Below are 18,746 nucleotides of genomic sequence, written 5' to 3'. Positions count from 1 at the left end.
AAGTGCTGCTTTCATCTCTCCATGTTCAAGAGCTTCATGAATGAGGCTTATTAAACCAATCAGGCACTCTCAGCCTCCCTGCCTCAGCACTGCTCTTCAGCTCCTCCTCCTCCTCCTCCTCCTCCTCCTCCTCCTCCTCCTCCTCCTCCTCCTCCTCCTCCTCCTCCTCCTCCTCCTCATCCTCCTCCCTGCTCATACCTGGCCTCTCCTAGAGAACCTCCTCCTCTGCACTCTACCGCTATATTGAGACAGATCATATTAAATGTGAGTTTGACCACAGGACTTCAACAATAATCAAGCAAAACTAGTGTGAAAAGATGCAAGTACATTTAATCTTAACAGTAGTGAAGAATAATACAAATTGACAAGTAATGTGGCCGTGTTTTGTGTAACAAAAAAAGTCATAATACACTAAATGTACAAAATGTATTTACTTTTCGCTGGTTAGTAGTCGGTTGGAAGTTAACTTAGGTTAAATTCTGCAATATACCATGAGAAGAACGAGCAAAAAGCAAGATGGCGATGACATCAGAGAGTTATCTTGCTTGCATTCCCTGGCTTACACTTGGCAGACTACAGAGACGGCTGTATCAGGATACAATAATAGAGGCCTTTCAAGGAATGTGTGTGTAGTTCTCTTTCTTCCAACATGGCTGCCTGTAATCAGAGTAGGTAAAACCCTGTGAAAGCACAATATTACTGTTCCACTGACTTGTTTAAAAGATCCAGTAATAAGACACTAAATCATAAGACTTTTGGTGATATATTTCTCATAATGTGAACATATAGCAGCCATTGTTTCTTCCAACATGGAGGACAAACGGTCATTCTAAACATTCTGTACAAGGCCTCTATAGTTCAAAAACTGGGCAAGGATGGTGATTGGCTACCACTCGCAAACATAAATGTGACCTGACCACATCACCCTCTTTCCTCTCCTCCACTTCTCCATTGCAATTCCTCTCTTCTTCCTTCTCCCTCTTTCCAATACACTTATTCCCTCCTCCCTCTCCCTCATCTTCATCTCCTCCTTCTCCTCTCCCTCCCAGTATCCCTCCATCTCTCCTTCGTGATCTCTCCGTTCCGCAGATTTATACCTAGTTTCTGATTGGCTGCTCTGCTCTGCTCCGCCTCTCACTAACCAACACAACTAACCTACCTGAATATACTCTGGCTTTGATTATATAGATATACTGTCTAGTCAAACATTTTGGAACATTGAGACAGAGTTAGGGTTAGACAGGCTTTGGCCTCCTACCGCTAGACCGGTAGAGCCCCATTAGCATGCCAGAGTATGCCTGTAGTGGGCCAGGGCGGTGGAGTCTGCATACCATTTGAAAGTCATCATATGGGGGCATCTGGGTAGTGTCGAGGTAAAAGCATTCACCTACCACCACAGAGACCCTGGTTCAATTCCCGGTAGCAGTACTTCCAGCTTTCGACGGTCCTATGGACACAACCCCTACTGGTCGGTTGGGGGGGTGCCTAAGTGCACACTTCAAAACCTAAACAGGTCAAACTCTTGAAAGAATGTATGTTACCCCACAATGACATGGTCCAAAAAAAATTGGGGCTTTAATTGGGAGTTGTAAAAATCGAACATTCTATTATATATCATTTACTTTTAGTTATGTTACAAAGGACAAAGTCAGAAAAATGCCTTCATTACACGTAGGCCTCATCACGCCTAATGATTAGTTATTGTAGCCCAGATAGACAGACCCACTCTGAAATAACAGAGGGCTCAAGTGCTGCAGCGTTGTGAACCTGGGGAGCGTGCTAGGCGGAGATACATGCCTATTCATAGTTGATTTCACTGACACTGACAACGCGTCGTTACTGTGTTTTTCCTCCAAACCACTAGAGAGAAGTTTGTCCTCTTAATGTTCAGACGTTTACTGTTTCCATTTCTCCTGTTTCCATCTCCTTCTGCTCTGGTCATGTGTGTGTTTTCAACAGCCTTGGTTCCCAAGTCACGCTTTCACTGGGAGCTCTGGTGGTTAGCGACCCCCGAACACCATAGGTTAGAGCAGGGGTTCTCAAACTTTTTTATACCACTACCCCATTTTATTTAGGATTTTTTTGGCAACCCAACACTTAATGTATCGCATAGTTTCAACGTGGAATTAAGGAATATCAAAATAAAAGCACACGTTGTTGAACTTGATATTGGATATTTATTAGAACATTTTATTACAGAACTATATTATCAATACACATTTATAAAACGAGGCATATTTAGCCAAAATATGTTGCCAGAAGAAAAAAGTGATTTATTTATTTATAAACGTTTTACTTGCCAATGCGTGACCCCACTGTCACCTACCCACGACTCCACTTTGGGTCGCAACCCGTAGTTTGAGAAGCGCTGGGTTAGAGTAACCAGAACACAACAGGTTAGAGTAACCAGAACAGGTTAGAGTAACCAGAACACCACAGGTTAGAGTAACCAGAACAGGTTAGAGTAACCAGAACACCACAGGTTTATTCCCTGCGAATCGGCCGCAGGGTTCGGGGGTCGGGCTGGAGCTGGGGTCTGTGTGTGACCTTTGAACCATCGCTAGGAGCCATTGTTTTGATGTGTATAGTCAGGTGTCACCTCTCATCTCACCCCCAACCTTTCTTCCTCTCCATCCCTCCCTTTTCTCTCTATCTCCCTCCATCCACCCCTCCCTCCCTCTTCTCCCTATACCTCCCTCCATCCATCCCCCTCTCCCTTCTCCTCCATCTGGTTCTCTCTCATGTTCTCAACCAACCCTCCCCCTCCAGGCTATGACAGTATAGACCTGGAGCTTCAGACCCCTACAGAGCTGAGCTACGAGCCTCCCACCCCGCTGCGTTCAGATGACTTCTTTAGCGAGGAGGGTGACGCTTGCCACCCGCTCGCCCGTCCCAGTGACCTCTCCCTCACCCAGACCACTAGCGCCACCACGTCCAGCGACAACCCTGTGACGGCGGAGGCCCCGGGGCCCAGAGTGGTGGTGGAGGAGGACGCCTCTGTCGGCGTGCGTGAGGAAGACGTGCCGCTGAGCCGCGAGCCTGTGGCCTCGTACGACACACCGGGGAACAAGAGGAGAGGAGGAGGAGGAGGAGGAGGAGAGGCAGGAAAGAGGGGAGATGACGGTTTAGAGAGTGAGATGGAGGCAGGGGAGGGAGGTGTAGAAGGAGAGGGAGAGAACCAGCTTATCACCCCCGTCACTGGGACAGAGAAAAGAGTGAAAGAGGAGGAGGAGGAGGAGGAGGAGGAGGAGGAGGAGATGACCCAGGAGAGGTTGCAGAGTTTACTGGAGGCCATCAGGCAAGAGGGAGGAGGCTGGGAGGACGAGGAGGAGATGACGGAGGAGAGGTTGGGAGCCATTCTGAGCCAGATACAGCAGGCAGACAGAGAAGCTTGTTGTGTTGCAGGGTGGCCCAGTGAGACGGCCAGCGGAGAGATGGACACACCCACAATGCCCTATAGCCCCGCCCCCGAGGGACCGGCTCCACCTGAGGACTGGTATGACTAATATCTATCTATCTATCTATCTATCTATCTATCTATCTATCTATCTATCTATCTATCTATCTATCTATCTATCTATCTATCTATCTATCTATCTATCTATCTATCTATCTATCTATCTATCTATCTATCTATCTATCTATCTATCTATCTATCTATTGTAAAACGTTTCTCCATTGACTTCCATAGTAAAACTGGACACACACACATATATATATATATCAGTGATATGTGTCTCTGTCCGTCCTGACAGCCTTGCTGAGAAGGTGGAATCCTCCCACAGACACAGTATGAATGCAGCAGCGGAGGACGACAGGAAAGAAGGGAAGAGGGCAGACGAGAGGAAGAAGGGATCTCCAGAGGACAACAGCACAGCAGGAGCCAGCGGAAGACAGGAGGAGGAGGAGGAGAAGAGAGGAGATGCGGACCAGGTGAGGATCAGTATAAAGATCTGGGCCCTCATTTATCAATGGTGCGTATGCACAGATATGTGCGTAACCCGTGCGTACGATCATTTCTAAGCAAAGTGTGGGATTTATCAATTTGAACGTGTGCTTGACTTTGTGCGTATATATATACGCACAGCTCTGACCATGCGTACCTGGCGCTTAGCGGTAGAATATGAAGACTGCGGCATTATGCTTTCATTAGTTTCATGCATTAGTTTCAACAATGACGTGTTCTGTATGACCCGTAATTCACTATAGTTCATTGTAAAATAGCGACATTAGTGTAATTATTGTCAAACCCTAAATAGCATTTGGAATAGGTATTTCCGAATGAATTCAGCCTCGTTCATAGCGTTATTATAGGAATACTTCTCGCGGTGTGCGCTCAGATGTTTTCAGAGATATAGGGCAGTCTATTTGCAGAGAGAGAACATAATAATATTAAAGCCCAACTTGCAGGTTAAACCCTACTCTGCAATTATGGGTAGTTTACATCATTGGTATCTAATTTAATTATTTATTTTTTTCCATTTGACGCCGGAAATTTCACTCAGAAATGGTTAAAAAGGTCCACGCACGAATAACATGCACGAGCAAATCTAAAAGCTTATCAGACGCTAGCACGGCCGTGACGTCACTTCAGGAAACGTATGCCTTATGCCCGTCCGGGTCATAGTACTACTGGATATATGGCGCTGGCTAACGTTAGCATTATGTCTACTGTCGTGAACCATTTTAGATCGGGGCATGTAGAGGAGTTTGGGGAACGAGTAAAATCATGTGCAGGTCCTCTTCTCAGACCTGTGTGGCAAAGCACTGCACACGCATCATGCAAGCTACACGTCGCTGCATGTTGATCAATGGTGGCCCACTCGGTGCATCACAGTGGGCTACTATTGTGCTAACAACGTGCCGCGGCGTCCGGCTTGTTGGCCGGCATGAGTGCCCGATTTGGGGTGGTTCTCTTCTCTTTGTGTGCCCCCGTCCTCGCGGGTGTCCTGCCGGGGAGCTTGTGGACGCGACAACAGCGGCGGCCGTAGGGTGTTTGAGCCTGTAGCGTTAGTTAGCTCATAGCTATCGTGTACCACTAGCGTTACGGGCTCGAGCACCCTACGGCTGCCGCCGTTGTCGCGTCCATGGGCTCCCCGGCAGGGTACCCGTGGGGACGGGGGTGTACAGAGAGGAGAGAACCATTTTGGGTCGGGCGTTCATGCCGGCCAGCGAGCCGGACGTCGGGATATGTTGTTAGCACAATAGCTACCAAGCTAAGCTATGTTAGCTTCTAACGGTGTATACACAATATGTACAACGACACAATGATTTACATTATTACAAATATGGTAACGTGGTTGTGGCTTTTACAAATAGTGGTTAGCTTTAGAGATGGATGGCTATGATCACGGAGCAATAGTGTTGTTAGGTGAAACAGATACATTTTCATTCGGCTAGTAGTAGCAAGGCTCTCTGCCTGCAGTGCCTGCCACTAGCTGTGTGTGACTCTCAGAGCCCCCTGGCGCCCTGCACCTGTTGTGACGACATCATTTCGATTACACGCGCACGTTATGAACCATTGATTAAAATATCCACGTGCGTGGTGATTGTGTTGGGCAGACAAAATGTTTGATAAAAACGCTAAAACTGGGTCAATTTCAATAATTCTTTTTCCTTCTTCATGAAAGTCACCGTTGGCCTAGTCCACATTGTTTATTGAACAAAAATACAACATGCAAGTTGGCCTTTAAGTATAGTCCGCTACCCGAGACACATTCTCCTTGATTTGTACCGCAATTTGAGACCCAAATTGGAGCGTGGAGCAAAACGCAGTGTTGGATGTCGATGTCGTAATTTCCCCAACCCCCCCCCCCCCCCCCCCCCCCAACTACATACAATATCCATATATCAATAACAGGAGGCCAAGAGAGGATTTTACGCCAGGTTATCCAACATCATCGGAGCAATAGACTGTACCCATGTAGCTTTCAAAGCTCCATCAATAAACAAATCCAGTAATGTGAACGGGATTCCACTCGGTCAATGTACAGATAATCTGCGATGCGCATTTTGGCTGATAATGTCGTTGCCGGTGGCTGGGAGGAACACGACTCATTCAGGCCTAATTGTATTTAATTCAATTGTAATGTTATTACTGGGGTATCTAAAACATCACTTAAATGCAGATCAGGGTTATCCACTGAAGCCATAATGACTCTGACCAAAACCACGGGCTCACGAGCGCACAATAGGCATTTTAGAGCGCAGAGTTGGCATGCTGAAATTGATTTCATTTCAGTCATTACAGTGCTTAATGTCGGGTCAGCTTGTCATTTATTTCTGTCAATGTGCTGGTTCTGTAGCAGGACTGGGTCAGTCAACATCATTGGCTCCCGGCGCACCGAAGATAGTCTACACGCTCCCTCCTCCTCAGCGGAGTTGTCTGTGAACTTGACACCTTCATTGGATTTATTTATTCTCTAAAAATATCTATAATCATACGATTAAATATTGTTTAAAATAAAACGCTAAATACTATTATTCTGTGTGTCATGTTTCCAAATAAGATTGGTCACAACGAAATGCTTTCTAGCTTCAATGTGTTGGTTAGAATAGATGACCTCAGTTGAAACTTCACTGACAGCAAGATTGATCACGGAGGACTCGCTCTCAGTGAAGTTTCAAGTCCGCTTAGTCCATTATTCTACATTCCATGGGGGTGTTTCATGACCATATATGGATAATCATGCACGAGCATTGACGGTAAGAACAAATGGTATTTATCAACACAGAGTGTGCATACGACCTGTGCACGCACGGTTGATAAATCCAGATTTTTCTGTGCGTAGAGACATTCTAAATTCTGTGCTTAAGAACGAAAATAGAACACTTTCTAAGCATTATTGATAAATGAGGGCCCTGGAATATAAAGCCAGCTGAGCCTCTCTATCCCATAATAGACCTGGGCCCTCATTCATCAACGTTGCGTACGCACAGATATGTGCTTAACCCGTGCGTACAACAATTTCTAAGCAAAGTGTGGGATTTATCAATTTGAACGTGAACTTGACTTTGTGCGTATGTCTACGCACAGCCCAGAGCATGCGTAGCTGGTTAAGGTTAGAGTTTGGAATCAGGGCTGGTGGTCTAAAATTAGGGCTGTCTTAAATACTTCGAAGCTTCGAAGCTTCGTTCGATGGCACAAGCTTCGAACATTAAAAAAAAATCTGAGTTTTTACTTCGGTGTGTGTGTGTGTGTGTGTGTGTGTGTGTGTGTGCATGGGGCCGGGGGACAAATACACTGGAGGAAAGTAACCCAGCTCAGCACTGCCCAAATTATATCATCACTATTGCCTGTTTGAAGGATATCATCCTCAAACACATATACACCACCTACACGCCTATTCTCAGTCCTTGCCCCACAATGGTGGAATGAACTACCCACCCCAGTTAGGACAGCCAAATCCCGTCCAATCTTTTGCCGTCGACTAAAGACGCACTTCTTCAACCATTATCTGAAATAAAATAAAAAAAATAAAATAAGAAAAATCTAACCCTAACTAACCTTACTGTCATGCACTTGTCCTAATAAACTAACCTACACTGTAACACGCAACACTTTGATGAATATTGTTACTCAGCTGATAGAGTTGTATCCTTCCTGATGACCTGTCGTACAGAACTTGTAAGGCATAAGAAAGAAAGATACTGGGATGAATAAACAAAATAGAAAATAAAATGTAGAAATGCATGCAATACATAAATAAATATGAATCTCCATATATGAAATAGAACATTTAGATAAGGTGCTACTGGGATGTTTTTGGTGAGTTCTTTGTTTTTTTGTGGAAGTAGCCCTTCTTAAAAATGCATGAACATTCACTGATAATTGGTCTGTAGTGGAGTCTACAAGGTCTACATTGCCGGACCTTGTAGACTGACATAATTCTGTGCATATTTCAAATAATCAAAATCTTACTTCATTCATCTTAAACATTCTTGATTTGGGGGATTGGTAGTTCCCATGAAATCTGAAGTTGTTCAAACGACAACAGCGATCCACCTTGAATTAAATCACACAGCCGTGTTGGCTGCGTCACAGTCACTAAAGGGGCTACTTAATTCATTAATCCAATCCACTTTATTTATAGAGCACATTTAAAAACAACAAAGTTTACCAAAGTACTGTACAAGTCCCACAACATAAAAAAAAAATAAAAAATTATATATAAAAGAATTGTTTTTTTTTTATTCGAAGCTTGCCAAAAAAAATCGAAGGTCAGCCCTATCTAAAACGTTCAATCAATCAATCAATCAAAGCGGGGAACATAGAACCCGGGGAACATAGCAACAGCTGTAAGGGGAGAGGGGGATGAGTCAGATCAGACAGCCTTTTAGGTCTTTTGTTTGCTGTGTGTGAGAGGAGTCCGTGTGTGTATGTGTGTGTGTCTTACTCTGATCGCTGTGTGAGTGAGAGGAGTGTGTGTACTGTGTAATTTGTGTGTGTGTCTTACTCTGGTCGCTGTGTGAGTGAGAGGTGTGTACTGTGTAATTTGTGTATGTGTGTGTGTCTTACTCTGATCGCTGTGTGTGAGTGAGAGGAGTGTGAATGTGTGTGTGTCTTACTCTGATCGCTGTGTGTGAGTGAGAGGAGTGTGAATGTGTGTGTGTCTTACTCTGATCGCTGTGTGAGAGAGAGAGGAGTGTGAATGTGTGTGTGTCTTACTCTGATCGCTGTGTGTGAGAGAGAGGAGTGTGAATGTGTGTGTGTCTTACTCTGATCGCTGTGTGTGAGTGAGAGGAGTGTGTATGTGTGTGTCTTACTCTGATCGCTGTGTGTGAGAGAGAGGAATGTGAATGTGTGTGTGTCTTACTCTGATCGCTGTGTGTGAGTGAGAGGAGTGTGTATGTGTGTGTGTCTTACTCTGATCGCTGTGTGTGAGTGAGAGGAGTGCGTGTGTAATGTATTGTGTGTCTAGTCTGATCATCATCTCCTGCAGGGGAACAATGTTTTCAATGTCCAAAATTTGCTATGGGATCATCATGTTATGATGTTGTCTGGAACCCTGAGAAGCCACTCTCACAAAGATAGGTAGTGAAAAAAAAAAAAAAAACAAAAAAAAAATTAAATAACGTTTTTTTTTTTTTTTTTTTTTTATGACTAATCGACGCAACAATTTCTCGTCAACGATTTTTTATAATCGACGTCGTCGATTATGTCGACTAATCGTTGCAGCCCTATTACACACACACACACACACTAACACACACGCACATACACACAGGTGATTAATTTTGTGCGGTGCTGCCATCAGGCCGCTGAGCAAAGCAGCTCAGAGGAGGAAATGAACATCACCACCAAGGTTTACCGCAGACGACTCATTTTGAAGGTACCTGACCGCTATGTGGGCGTGGCTGACATGCTGTGTGGGCGTGGCTGACCGGCTAATGCTAGTTATCGCAGCCTGTAAAACTCACAGCTAGCATCACAACTTGCTACCGGTTCCAATGGCTACAGTTACATTTCAGACTTCACACTGACTGACAGGTCCACGGACGGACGGACGGACGGACGGACGGACGGATGGACGGACTGACGGACAGACTGACAGACAGACAGACAGACAGACAGACAGACAGACAGACAGACAGACAGACAGACAGACAGACAGACAGACAGACAGACAGACAGACAGACAGACAGACAGACAGACAGGTCTGACCAAGTAAGAACCTGCTACATTATTATGAATTATGATGATTATTATAATCAGACTGGTATTGTGATCTGTTGATCCAGAACACATCCCTAAGTGATCAGACTGGTATTATGATCCGAATTCTACATAGTCTCATATGATCAATGGAAAGAGATGGAGAAGATGAGAAGGAAAAATAAATCCAGACACAGACTGAAATAAATCCTGACACAACATCAACATGATCTCAGATATCACAGTGAAATTACAAGAGGAACTGGAGCCAATGTCTCCAACTGTCTAGCTACAGTATGCTGACTGGTTGGCTGAAGAATATCTAGCTAGCTGACTGGTTGGTTGAATGTCTAGCTAGCTGACTGGTTGGTTGAATGTCTAGCTAGCTGACTGGTTGACTGAAAGTCTAGCTAGCTGACTGGTTGGCTGAAAGTCTAGCTAGCTGACTGGTTGACTGAAAGTCTAGCTAGCTGACTGGTTGGCTGAAAGGTTGGCTAAAAGTCTAGCTAGCCTAGCTGACTGGTTGGCTGAAAGTCTAGCTAGCTGACTGGTTGGCTAAAAGTCTAGCTAGCCTAGCTGACTGGTTGGCTGAAAGTCTAGCTAGCTGACTGGTTGGCTAAAAGTCTAGCTAGCTGACTGGTTGGCTAAAAGTCTAGCTAGCTGACTGGTTGGCTGAAAGTCTAGCTAGCTGACTGGTTGGCTGAAAGTCTAGCTAGCTGACTGGTTGGCTAAAAGTCTAGCTAGCTGACTGGTTGGCTGAAAGTCTAGCTAGCTGACTGGTTGGCTAAAAGTCTAGCTAGCTGACTGGTTGGCTAAAAGTCTAGCTAGCTGACTGGTTGGCTAAAAGTCTAGCTAGCTGACTGGTTGGTTGAAAGGGGTCATCCCTATGTTCCCCGGGTCCTATGTTCCCCGGGTCCTATGTTCCCCGATTGATTGATTGATTGAACATTTTATAAATCTTTATTATTTTATGAATTATTAATGTCCGCCTTGTTTCGAACTGGTTATGCTTAGGCCCTCTTTCGAAGTTGGTTAAGGTTAGAGTTTGGAATCAGGGCTGGTGGTCTGACTATCTATCGCTACCGGGGAACATAGGACCCGGGGAACATAGGACCCGAGGAACATAGACATACTCCCGGTTGAAAGTCTAGCTAGCTGACTGGTTGGCTGAAGCTCCAGCTAGCTGGCTATGCTTTGTTAACTATATAATTTGTATGCAGTTCTCAGTTTACACAGTAACACAACATTGGTTTCACACTTCTGGTTTAATATGAAGAAGCATCATACTTGGCTCACATACCAGTTGTTCATTTAGTTTTCACTTCCTGTGAAAACTAGCCGTTGTGTGTGGTGGTATGAAGTATGGCTGTCACGATTTGTCGCCTTGCATATTCATGATTGACGCATCGTATTGTTGAGCCCGTCTCTCTCCCTCTCTCTCTGTACGTTCAATGATTTGAAGTAGCGTTACACTATAAAGACTAACTGGATAGTTGATGATAATAAATATATCACTTCATTAGCAAGAATATTGTTAAATATTTAACAATCCTGATTCCTGAGCCTATTTTATTCAAAGGGAATATATTGATTTAAATATGTTTAGCCTATATATATATAAAAATAAAAATGTAATCGTATCTCCTGTACTGGCACAAGCACTACCATAGGGGGGAGTGGAGAGATAACACACAATATAATAATTAATGGAGATATACTAAAAGCTATTTATCATCTTTGGCTGGTATAAAATCTCTCTGGCTGGTATTTATTTTTTAAGATAAAAATAAAATGTTGTTCCCTGTTTTTCACCATTTAGCTACAGGCATGGATACATTGTATGTAATGATAAACAATGTCATAGTAACGGGCCGGTGTTATATTATTTCAAGATAATAAAGTAGCTATAATGAGTCAATAGATAAAAAGCAGTAATGGCATGTAGGTTACTCACCCTACTCATGTACAGTAGGCATCCACACTACACAGCATTTATAGACATAAATAAACGTCATGGCTCATCTCCTACTCTGGGTATTCAGTAGGTGGTGTCAAAGAGGCAACTATCCATGTGACCTGAGGATACTAGTAAAACATTTTGAAATATTCAATTGCAAATAGAATCAATTGTTGTTGATTTTTCTGGTAAATTAATCGTTTAGATCAGTGGTTCTCAACCTTTTTACACCAAGTACCACTGGGGTACTAGAACTAGCAAACTCTTCCACACAATTCTCATACAATGCAAGGGGCATTGAGAACATAATAACTAACATTCTCACATAGCAAGTGAGAAAATGAAGAACAACTGTATTTCAGCAAATGTACTTCATTCAAACACCCTCTCTGAATGAACACTCTCCATCTCTCTTACACACTCTCTCCCTCTCTCACACACTCTATCCCTCTCTCTATCACACACTCTCTCCATCTCCCTCTCACACACTCTATCCCTCTCACACACTCTCTCCCTCTCCCTCTCACACACTCTCTCCCTCTCACACACTCTGTCCCTCTCTCTCTCACACATGCACAAGTGTAACAGGCAAAGGATAATACAGTCTGTCTGTCTGTCAGATTATCTCTCTCTCTCTCTCTCCCACTGTGTCTCTCGCTCTAGTACCTGGCATGATGAGGCTTCCTGTGATTTGGCTCTGGTTGTACAGCAGGATTGAATTGTGGACTTGCGCATATTCAGTGCATCACGTTTTCTTGTGAAGAAGTCTTCTGGTTAAAAAAATATTCTCCTCCACTATTCTCTTTCGAATATCTCCCGTTTTGAGCAACTTTTGCGACATCCCTCGGCTAGTCATCACTAGCTTGCTTGTAACGTTAGCTAATCGTGCACACGCCACTTGTACTAGTGTCCGTCAGAAACAACGTCAGACTCAGAAACAAACATTTATTTTGTTTCTAAATCTAAAAACAACCAAATAAATGTACAACTTATTTTAAACCCCAATTTCAATGATCTCAAGCTTATTTTCATTCCTTGTAGTATTAGTATTTTGATTTTAAAGTTGGTTTTATTAAATTTTTTAAAAACATTGAGATTTCAGGGATCCCTCCGAGTACCACCAGCAGGGGGCCCAAGTACCACTAGTGGTACGCGTACTACAGGTTGAGAACCACTGGTTTAGATGAATCAACTAATCGATAAAAATAATCAACAGATTAATCGATAACAAAATAATCGTTAGTGACAGCCCTAGTATGAAGTGGATGTTGTGTTCTTTTAAACCTCTGTGTGTGACAGAATGTTTGAACAGATATAAATGATGGTTAAATAAATCATCACCTCCCGAGAGCCTCTAACCAACAGCAAGTGTTTAAAGTGTTTTGTACTGTACATGCATCACAGTAACACTTGTTGGGGTTTTGACAAACTATGGGACTGATCCAGGACTATATGGTAATTGATTGCATTTACATACAAAACATATTCCTGTTAATATCACAGTTAGTCAGGATGTTGAAATCTTATATGCAAGAGTTAAACCCAAACTAACTGGCTTTTTTAAAGCGTTAAACCCTGTAAAGAGTTAAACTAACTGCCCCCCCCGCCCAGGGTGAGGAGGCCAGGAACCTTCCCAAGGAGTCCGTGACGGAGGAGCAGTTCACAGACGACGACGGAAACTTGGTGACAAGAAAAGTACCTTCATCTTCCTTCCTCCTCATCCTCACCCGGCACAACTACACATACACACACACACACACACACACACACACACACACACACACACACACACACACACACACACACACACACACACACACACACACACACACACACACACACACACAGACATATATATACATACACATATACACACATACACATACAAACATACACACACATACACACACACACATAGACACACACATACACATATGCACACACTTACATACAAACATACACACACACACACACACACACACACACACACACACACATGCACATGCATATAGACACACACATACACTCACTAGGTCTTCATGTGCCCAGAACCTTCCCGGATCCAATCCAGACCAGTTTACGTAGACCTTGTTCTGGACCAGGTTAGCCAGCATGATACCCTGTTTAGAAACACAGTCCTTGTTCTGGACCAGGTTAACCAGCATGATACCCTGTTTAGAAACACAGTCCTTGTTCTAGACCAGGTTAGCCAGCATGATACCCTGTTTAGAAACACAGTCCTTGTTCTGGATCAGGTTAGCCAGCATGATACCCTGTTTAGAAACACAGTCCTTGTTCTGGATCAGGTTAGCCAGCATGATACCCTGTTTAGAAACACAGTCCTTGTTCTGGACCAGGTTAGCCAGCATGATACCCTGTTTAGAAACACAGTCCTTGTTCTGGACCAGGTTAGCCAGCATGATACCCTGTTTAGAAACACAGTCCTCGTTTGTGGTGACAATGACAGTCCAAAATGATGACTTTGCTGCAGGACTAGAATCAGTCAGAATCAGTTTTGTTGCAGCATTCTATCCTATATTAAAAAAAGAAAATAATTTAATAAATGTTTATTAAAAAAGAAAGAAATATATAATTTAACGTTAGTTTGTGTGTGTGTGTGTGTGTCGTGGGCCAACTACAGCATTGTAAAAACTATAGTGAGTGCATGTGACACACACACACACAAACTAACAAATAATATATTTTTTTATATACACATGCAAAATAATAATAAGAAAATCTATATTTATCGATAATTTTGTCCCGATTTATCGATTCCTCCAAATGGCATATCGTCTCAGCCTTAGACCCAGCCTGTGTTGGGTCCCGGGTCGCCTGACATGCCTTTACCACACCCTCTACAGGTTATAAGGAAGGTGGTGCGGCGGGTGGCGGCCTCCTCAGAGGAGAGGGGAGCAGGAGGAGACACTGGGACAGAAGAAGGTGGTGGGACAGGTGGAGCAGGAGCATCTCCTTCAGGAGGAGGAGGGGGAGGAAAAGGAGGAGGGAAGGGGAGGAACAGGGGGAAGCGCTCCAGGTCGGGAAAGGAGGCATCGGCGGGGAGTTCCAGAGACCAGGAGGTCCAGAGAGCACAGACTGAGGTTGGCCCCACTCACAGAGCTCCTACTGTGGGCCTAGACCTGCTCAGAGCTCCTGCTGTTAGGCCTAGACCTGCTCAGAGCTCCTGATGTTAGGCCTAGACCTGCTCAGAGCTCCTGATGTTAGGCCTAGACCTGCTCAAGGCTCCTACTGTGGGCCTAGACCTGCTCAGAGCTCCTGCTGTGGGCGTAGAGTCCCTGTTATTCGCCACAACACCTCAGCACTACCATGCTTGGCAGCTCAACACAAATTATGAATAGAAAAGTAGATCATAATTATGTGATGAGCTGTGATCATTCTGGCTTCAGGAAACCCCCTGTTTCTACCATGACCTGCTGTCTTGATATGTGCTACAACCATACCAGTCACCTAGTGGTAAAGCTGTAGGCCAAGGACAGTCTTGTGTCAGTCTGGCTTACACCTTTTGTCAGCTACAATAAAGATTGTACAATTTCTTTATTTCACCCTTAAATTAATAGATAATTAGGGGTAGGGATATTATCTGTACTAGTAGAAGATGTATTAATTTACATCATGGAATATGTTTGTTTGTTATTGTAGCAGCATATTTGCCTAACGTTAAATGAAAGGCATTGAACCAGGGGGTTCTACTTCTAAGAAGTAATCTAGTGTGGTATATAAGTATTCTAGGATGCTAGTCTGGAGGAATAGTACACAGCCATGCAGAGTGTGGAGAGCAGAGGGGTCTGGTCTGACCCACGCTGGAGACGGCTCTGCAGTTTGCTGTGGTTGGAGTGTAGTTTGCAGTGGTGTATAGTTAGTATATGTGTGTGTAGTTTGTTGTTTTTGGAGTGTGTGTGTGTGTGTGTGTGTGCAGTTTGCTGTGGTTGGAGTGTGTGTAGTTTGCTGTGGTTGGTGTGTATGTGTAGTTTGCTTTGGTTGGAGTGTGTATTTTTCTGTAGTTTTAGTTTGTGTGTGTGTGTAGTTTGCTGTGGTATGTCATCAGCTCTTCTCAACCAGATGTACAAGCTTCACAGTTCTATGTGAGATTAGCATCTCACTTGATATCAGAGTCACAGCTCTATAATGCATCCATTATTATTCCCGGTATTAAGAATTCAGTTCCTGGGCCCCGTTCCATGTACCTGGATAACTGAGTTAGCCGGATAACTTTAGCTGGATAACTGGGTTAGCCGGACTTTCCGGTTTCATGTACGTGGATTTTCCAGATCACCATGCCAACAGATCCAAAAGTTTGAGCCTGGTCGAAAGCAGAGTTCAAGTTCAAGTTAGCCGGATCACGCAGAGCCACGCCCCCGCAAAGAAAGTGACAGCTCGTTTCCTGAAACTATTCCCACAGTCTACGATCTGCATTATACCATTCTGAATTACGTTTTTGTGCTCCATTCTTCCAGAGGGGGCTTTTGAAATGTAAAATAGACCCAAAATGCTGATATTAAATTCACTTTGTCCTAAATAATGCACGTTATATATACCGTGGCGACGGTGGCACTCGCTCGTGCGATGTACACATTATGTGGTTATTTTAATTGTAACTGGGATTAAGATGTCTGATGAGATGCGCTGTTTGACGGATTTGAGAAATTGAATGAGCCGTTGACGTCACATGAATGAATGAGGATAAAGAAATAAAACTTCATTCAAAATAAGGAATATTCTAAACACGGGTCTCTCGTTCATTAATGTATAAACAATGAATTTATCCCATCTGGCACAGTGGCCCAGCGGTAGTGCTCAAGCCTGCCAACCGTGTGACCCGGGTTTAAATCCCGGTGTTTCCAATATGATTTTTTTGAATATAATATTAATGATTATACGCCAAAGTAGCCTGGTTTTAAGTTAAAATATTATAAATCTACATGCATTGAGGGTGTCATTCTTTATATAGCTCTCAACGTGCACCAAATTGAATTATTCCTATATTGCAAAAAAAAGGAGACGACTAGGGTCTTGAACCCCGGTCGTCCGTGTGAAAGTCAAAAGAACAACCCGTTAGACCACATTGGAGATAAGTTAAAGATTGACTATACATCAATCAATGGGCAAGAGGGCCGTATCGTAATTCTGTATAACAGTTAACTAATTATTTTCGCTAGCAAGATCTCATTTGATTATTCAATCCAGCAGGCAAGTTTAAAGAAATATAATCTGATTGATTGAGGTAATGAGGGACTTAGAATTAGCCTATAGATAACGCATTTAACTTGTCGGCGAGGCGATTGAGCCGTATTGCAATCTGTCAATAAAGTCTTAAATCAATTAATCAATCAATGCCGTTGAGAATCAGGGTCTCTGCCATCGATACGTGCTGGCTTTTCACCTAAAACGGCCGCGCGCATTTAGCCTGACTCGCAAGTCTGGCTTGAGTTAACGAGACTGAATCCACCTTTGTGAAACAGGAAAATCCCGGCTTCGAACATCGGGTTAACTGAAGCTGGATAATGGACATCTTGATCGACTTAGTTGAACCACGTACATGAAACAGGGCCCTGGTGTCTCCCAGGGTCTTACATGTATAAAAGGAAGGTTTGGTCACTGGTGTGGAAGTCAACCACCAGTGGATCACTGCCTGGGACAGAGTTATAAATGTTCCATTCACTTGAATAGAATCCATGGTGCTGAATATCAGCATTGTTGTCAAGGAAACGCTGCCTACGTCTACACTTTTTTTTAAAGACCTTGGCGCTATCCCACAGTGCAAAGCATCAAACACAACATCTGCTAACATTATAACATTATAGCTAGCATATGTCTAGTTAGTATCCAAGGGGGCTTCTAATGCACCCCCTGGAAGATTTAACATGACTTAAAAAATATTTAGAATCTTTAAGTGTCTAGTTAACAAAGTAACATAAATGTTAACAGTGTAAAATAATAATAATAATAATAATAATAATAATAATAATAATAATAATAATAATAATAATAATAATAATAATAATAATAATAATAATAATAATAAATAAAAGGTTAAAGATTAAAGGGTCCGTTTTCTAGGTGTCTAGGAAACTGAGCTGCATGGGATGTGACACCTGGTTAACACTTTGATCGCCATGGGTTAAATTCATAATTTACCATCCCTCGCCAGCTCTATTTGTCTATGGAGAAGTTCCCCTTCTTTGCAGGGCTATAACTTTTTAAATTCTATTGCTAAATTGCCATTATTATGGCCCATTCAATGTCCTATATGTATTGTCCAGGGTGTAGCAACGTTAAACTTTTTCATTCACATATTCATACTAAAATATGGTCTAAAGTATAAGTATGTTTTTATCGTTTTCTGCAGTTTTCTCCAGAACTTGATTTATAGCTCCAAATGCATTATATTGATGATGAAATACAGTTTGATAGCAATCGGCGCGAGATAAAAAATGTCAACTGGACGTGGTTCTAGAAGTTACTACGTGTCATCTGATGATGACCGGATGGGCGGGGGATCGTTTATAATTCCGTGGGCAGCGTTAGATGATTCATCCAGAGTGGGTCATATGGTCATCATAGCAGTTTATATGGAACACGTTAGAATATAACGCTGAATCTTACCGTGGCTTCCTCGCGCCGCTGGCAGATGAGCGTGGAACAGAATTTTTTCTATTATGGGATGGAAAAATGCCCAATCCATTTCCAGGTTGTATAATAGTATATACGTCCAAATCATGTTGTTTTTTCGAGTTATTTGCACCGATCGATGTTCACTGTATCAAGACGGAGTCTCTCTAACGATAGCGAGTGCCCGGACCACATATGGATGAGCACTTCCGGTTCAAAGGCTAATTTCCGGTTGGCGATCTGCCAATCGGCCACCAGATGGCGCTCTTGAACCGCTAGAGAGTTGAGTGGAGCTTTGCAGTGTGTCTCAGGGCTCCGGAGGGGAAATATGATTTCGGTCACAGATTTTTGAAATATTGACATCAAAGACGAGTTACGGCGTCTTCGGCGGAATGAGCATGGCTAGGAATGACGTCTTAACTCGTCATCGGCGATCATAGTGTTAAAAACATCTTTGATAACGTTCTGATCCAAGCAACAATAACATGTTCAAGGTTGAGAAC

At 43.3% G+C, this 18,746-nt stretch overlaps 1 protein-coding gene across 1 annotated transcript in view; it reads left to right on the top strand.

Moving 5' to 3' along the window:
- The window catches only part of ank3b (ankyrin 3b), a gene marked incomplete at its 3' end in the record, with an annotated part of 393,887 nt that overhangs the window by 351,228 nt on the left and 23,913 nt on the right, over nt 1-18,746 (top strand). Inside the window, 4 exon segments of the mRNA XM_084323081.1 lie at nt 2,770-3,496; nt 3,756-3,933; nt 13,225-13,308; nt 14,478-14,714. Of these exon segments, the coding sequence (XP_084179207.1) occupies nt 2,770-3,496; nt 3,756-3,933; nt 13,225-13,308; nt 14,478-14,714 (1,226 nt within the window).

The sequence above is a fragment of the Notolepis coatsorum genome, assembly GCF_963971535.1.
Source record: "Notolepis coatsorum genome assembly, chromosome: 10".
NCBI classification, from domain to species: Eukaryota; Metazoa; Chordata; class Actinopteri; order Aulopiformes; family Paralepididae; genus Notolepis; species Notolepis coatsorum.
This window is presented reverse-complemented; position numbering and strand designations above follow the sequence as displayed.